The sequence below is a fragment of the Pyxicephalus adspersus genome, chromosome 4, assembly GCF_032062135.1.
Source record: "Pyxicephalus adspersus chromosome 4, UCB_Pads_2.0, whole genome shotgun sequence".
NCBI lineage: Eukaryota > Metazoa > Chordata > Amphibia > Anura > Pyxicephalidae > Pyxicephalus > Pyxicephalus adspersus.
Window position 1 is genome coordinate 116823860 of NC_092861.1, and position 6076 is coordinate 116829935.

Consider the following 6076-nt stretch of genomic DNA (forward strand, 5'->3'; position numbering starts at 1 on the left):
TGGGGGCTATTTAAAGATGATCCAATATTCACCCAATATACCCAAAATTCACACATTGGATTCAATTACAAATGTATGAATTCTGAGTACAAATTAATATAAACATTTACTAATTGAATCCAAGTCTCAAAGAATCATAAATTCTACACAGTGTTTCTCAACCTGGGGTTCAGTGGAACCCCCAGGATTCCTCCAGAGGTTGCTAGAGGTTCCTTGAACAAAAAGCAATCTGTGCCTCTTAGGTCAGTTGCAGTGCATCCATTGCTTTTTTTTGCCAAGGGTAACATTCTTCCCAACGACTAACACACTAATATACTGTAAGCTATGGAAAAAGTTATTATAGCAGAGATTCCCTGAGACCAGAAACTTATTATATGGGTTCCCCCATGTTTTAAAAAAAAAAAAAAACAAGGTTGAGAAAAGCTGTTCTAGCATGAAATTTTGTTTTCCTGATTTAGAAGTTTTAAAATATTTGTTTTTGTGGACACCGCAGGGTTTCTAAGTTTTTAATACGAGCAGTCGGATATAAAATTGATATCATACTAACACCTAAGAAAAGAAATTTACCAAAACATCAGAAAGGCCTGACAAGGACAAAAAAATCAATGGTCATATTATTGCAGAAAAAGCCTTTAGAAACTTCCCCATGTACAACACATCTGCAGCTGCTCTTCTCCTTTTCTGTTAACTTTAATAAAGCCAAGAAAAATAAAACATTGTTGTAAATTGTTTGGTCTCCTCACTACACTATCATGTCTGGATAATTCGTCTCCATTCCCTGCCTCAAATGTGCTCTACCTCCCCATTCATGTCTATGCTACCATTCATATCTGTATTCATGTCTTGCCAATAATGTGCTTGTGGTGACCCCTTCTAAACATGTCTGTAACTCAGTTTGGGTCCTGTCTTAGACGAAGCTTTGCCATTTTTACACGAAACTGTAATGCTGTAAATCAATTGTCAAATGCCAGAGCCTCAGTGAGAGTTGGAAATGAAAATCTTGTAGGCTGCCATCATCAACAGATCTATTCTATTCAGTTAATTGCAGCATCGTCTGTATTATCATCCAACATACTCTGTGAACGTTATTGGTTATTATTCTCAAAAATATGGTAACCTTGAGATGTCTTTTTATTGAACTGGTCGTGGGCATGAATTGTGAATCCAGCAAATGCAATGTTGGAGCATGCACACAAGGCAGAGACTGAATATTCACATCACTGAATACTGAAACCTAGCAACTGTCTTTCTCTTTTGTATATTTTTTTTTTATTTGACTTTTTTTCAATTTGTTTTATTTACAATACCTTGGCAAAAATGTTCGGTAATCTATTACATTATGTTTGTATAAATACAATAAATAGACCCATTCTAAAAGTCCCCTTGGCTCGGTAATACCACTAAGCAAGCAACATTAAGACCAAGGAAAACTCAAAACAGGTCAGAGACAAATAAATATGTGAAGGAGTAGAGATCAGGGTTGACTTATAAAAAAAATCCTAAACTTCGAATATCCCTGGAGCACTGTTAAATCCAATAAAAAAATGTGAATAATATGACACACCAACAGAGAGCTTACTCAATGTGCAAGAAGGACATTAATCTGAGATGCAGCAAAAAACAGAAAGGATAACGCTGAAAGAAGTGCAAAGATTGACAGGAAAGATTTGAGTATCTGTCCAAAGGACCAATTGAATCCATACACTCCACAAATGGCGGCTTTATAGAAGAGTAGCCAGAAATTAATATCATGAAAATATGTTTGGGTTTTGCCCAACAGCTTAAGGCAGACTCCCCACATACTTGTATGAAAGAAATCCAGTCAAATGAAACTAAAGTGGAACTTTTTGGTTATAATAGGAAATGCCATATGTGGTGGAAACCCATCACTTGCCATCTTCCCAAGAACATTGTTACCACAGTGAAGCAGGGTGGGGGGAGCATCTTGCCATGTAAATGTTTTTTTTTTTATCAGCTAGGACAGGAAAACATGCCAGGATTTTAGGAAAGATGAATGATAAAACAATAAATATAGGGCAGTTCTGTTTCCGTCATCCAAAAATTTGAGAGGACAATGACCCAAAACATACCGCTTAAGCTCCACTGGAGTGGCTTAAAGGGAAACGTCATTTACATGTCTTGGAAATGCCTACTGAAATTCTAGTTCCTAATTCAACTGAGACTCTGTTTCATGACTTGAAGATTGCTGTACACCAAGCACGATCCATCTAATTAGGCGTAGGACAAATTTCGCCTTAAAGCAGAACTCAACCCAGAAAATAAAAATTTGAGACAGCAGGTCCATAAATGCACAAGATACAGGCAATGTCTTTTGTTTTTTTTTGGAAAAGGTTAAAGTGCCTGCTGGTGGACCCAGCCTAAAGGGGCTGGGGAGAACACTGAGCTTGTGTAAAATGTGATAAAAAGTATACTTTAGTCTCCCCATATAGTACACCACATGCTGTACTTTGGGCTTCCAGCTGATACACTGAGTCCAGGATAGACATCAGCCACACACTGTGTTGCCCTTCCCAACAAAAGTGTTCAGATTGCACTCCACAGTAACATTGTTATTGTAAAAAAAATGGATCTGCAAAGATTGAGGAGTATAAGCACCCTAACCCAAATCTTCTTATATTTGCCTTTTTTTCTGGTATATATACAGTGGAAAACATTTTGTTACATTTGCATATTAAGTGCCAAAAATACCTGTTTTGATTTCCTTTGTCCTATACTTACTTCCTGCGTTGTTTTTATTCTTGTCCTTCCTTCTTGTTTTTATCTTGGGACAATAGGTAATTTAACGCTTATCCTTTGGAAAGTTGGATAGATTTGAGTATTTTAGCAAAAGACAGCTAGACAGGGTCACAAAAAAATGTGTTGTCAGTTCACAACAGGACTTTGATCAAAAAAGCAGATCACCACGTGTTTTCTTGTATTTGCATGGTCTTTGTAGGGATAAAACATGGATAAAACATGCATGCCTTGCAGAGATTTTTCAATTTTTTTTTTCATTTTGCCCTGGCATAGCTTTAAGTAAGTACATCTCATTTTTTTGTGTGCCACCAAAACACCTCTCCAACAAAGAATCTTTAGGGTGAAGTTACTTCTGAAACTGATACTTTAGGAATGTTATTTCCAGTGTCCCCCACTTTTCTCTGCAATTCCTCGTTAGACCTGGTGCCACTAATGTTTCCTGTTGTTAAGAGGTAGGAATGGTAAGAGACACAGGAATTTGACATTTCTGGAAGTGTTGGCTTCAGAAGAGACTTTAAGAAACTTCTACTGTTTGACATATAGTAAGACTGTGGTGTATAAGGGGGCATGCCAGCGGTGACAGCAGGAGAGACAACTATTAGATTTAATGTGTGAAGATACACCTTTTTTCAACAAGTTTGATTTAGCGACAGGCACTTTTACAATAATTTATACTGTATAATGTATTTTACTGTATCTATAAATGATAGTTTTGTAGCTCTAATTAGGTTGAAATGTATTTTATGATCATTTTTAGGAAATTCCCATATCCTAGAGTAGTTTCTAAGCTAGCTTTTCTCTACACACACTTTTTAATTCTTTTCAGCAATAAGAAATAGAGTCTGGTGTCCTGGTTAGCTATCACAGCACATACATTTTATGTTGATCAGTGTACTTTATTATTTATTGATTGTATGATGTACATTGTCATGCTGATTTTTTTTATTTCTTTTTTTTCCTAAATTATACTTTATAGTCAAGAAGTGTGGACAAGCAACATGCAGTTATCAATTACGAAGCATCTGCAGATGAGCATTTAGTGAAGGATTTGGGCAGTCTTAATGGGGTAAGTGAGTGTATGTGTAAGTGAATGTGGGTGCTTTAATCTTTGTATTTTTATATATATTAATAGCTATAATGGAGAGACATTTAAATTATTTCATATTGCTTCATCTTCTGCATTATCATAAATGTACAATGTTCAATTTTTATTCTGTCGTTTTGCCTATTAAGTCCCCCTTCCGTGAACCTCCTAATACTTCCCTTTCCACCCTTCCCTGCCACTTGCCACATTATTCAGGTAAAAACCTATGCTTCTAGGAGAAAATGTAAGCTCCTCCATTGGTGGAGTGTTCGGGCATGAGCAGCTAATCACTAGATGGTCATTAATCTGTGTAAGCTCCAACCAACTAAAATGGAGCTTCGATAGGTTGAAGAGCCAGGACTTTGGCATGCGGTGGAACTGGGTGGGTAGGTGGGTGTTTTTGAAGGTGCAAGCAGAAAAAAATGTAATGAAAGAGGTTTAGCTCTGTCTGTCTCCAAAGACAAATAACTCATTATAAACATTTTAAGCAGAAAGCAAATGGTTAACTCTTTTTCTTTTTCCCCTACTGAAGTGAAGGGAAATGTTCACTACAGGGGGTACATATAACAATGACAGCCAAGCAGAGTTAATTAACCCTTCTCTGTGTGCAAACAAAATGTTTTGACTGGAGTTACAAGTAAGGCTGCGAACACACATTACATTTTTGTCATTGGAAACGATCTTTTGAAAGATGAATGAGTGAGCACTGTACATACAGCACCATTCTGTTCTTTGGAGAGGGGATGGGGAGAACAAGCGAGCATCTCCCCGCTGTGTTTTTTCCCCTTCACTTCCGTTGCCCCCCTTCATGGATGCTCAAGGACTGATCCATGAACAACGCTGTACATAGCGGTTCAAAGAAAACGCGCCCCCTGAGTGATTTCAAACATGAAATATAGACAGAGGTAAACCTATTGTATAATGTAGAATTAGTGTGCCCTTCAAATTGTGCAACCAGAACTCCATCATAGCAACAGAACGCCCAATTACCAATAGATTTGTCCATTCCCATAATCTGTGAAGGTGATAGAAGTTGTAGCTCAAAATCTACTAAAACATTTTTACCATGTATGTGAAACATTCCCATAGAACAAGTTTATCAGAATAAATAACTGTTGGGTGGGAATGTTGGCAGTGGGCTATATACGGTGTTAGCAGCACCAGATTTGTTAACATGTATAGAAAATTTTATTAATCATTTCACCCTAAAATAGTCTCACTGTTGTAATAAACTTTTTTTATGTGTGTTTTTTTTCACTTACAGACATTTGTGAATGATGTCAGAATTCCTGAACAAACTTATATTACTCTGAAGCTTGAAGATAAATTGAGATTTGGTTATGATATCCTTTAATCTTTACTATTTGAAAAATGTATTTATTTAGAGAAACTAAATTAAAAGAAATATATATACCTAACCAATAAAAAAGATGAAAGGCAGAAAGCTATATTCTGTTTATTAGACTATGCCAAATCTGAGACAGAGTCTGTTCCAAGGTTTATAGTATAGCATTAGAGAAGACGTTCCGCTGTATATACAGGTGTAAGATAAAATGATTGACCTTTTACTATATATCAGTCACAATTCTTTATTATTGTATATTACAACCTCATATTGTGCGAGGGCTTCACATCTCATTTCACAACTATTCAGGAGTGTTCAGATATTAATGACCTGTGACACAACATTAACACTCAGACTCAAAAATAAATAATGCAAATACAGAACTTGTGCCATGGTAACAAATGGGTTGATCTGTTAGCTCAAGATACACAATAGGTATGCTGTATAGGTAAACTAAGGAGCATAGTGAGGAGCATTATGTTAGGACACACAAACACAACAAACACCAGGTCAGTGCATCAGCATTGATGGAATATATTGAATGATTTCTAAACTGATTCATGAACAAGAAAGAAGTTTACCAGTTCAACTGCACAAACATATAAAACTTATCATAAGATCTAAAACATGAAGAGGGTTCATGAAGATAAGGGCAGCTTTCAGCAATATGTAACGCCCCTCTAACATCATTGCTGTAAGAATTTGAGTTACTGGGAGTTTTGGCCACATTTCCCTTCTCTTTTTTTTTTTTTTTATTTTTTATTTATTTTTTATTAGCAACCAAATAAAAACAGACAATTACAGAACTCAAACCAGTGTATACAGATGGCAAAAGCAAATAAAAGCGTGAAAAGGCATACAATTTTACAGAAATAGTCATATCTAGCAAC

At 36.1% G+C, this 6076-nt stretch overlaps 1 protein-coding gene across 5 annotated transcripts in view; it reads left to right on the plus strand.

Moving 5' to 3' along the window:
• CEP170 (centrosomal protein 170) overlaps positions 1–6076 on the plus strand; it is a 43754-nt gene that overhangs the window by 6467 nt on the left and 31211 nt on the right. For all 5 annotated transcript variants that reach the window (XM_072409396.1, XM_072409395.1, XM_072409397.1 and 2 more), the window contains 2 exons: positions 3734–3823; positions 5106–5184. In XM_072409396.1, coding sequence (XP_072265497.1) covers positions 3734–3823; positions 5106–5184 — 169 coding nt within the window. The remainder of the gene's footprint in view (positions 1–3733; positions 3824–5105; positions 5185–6076) is intronic.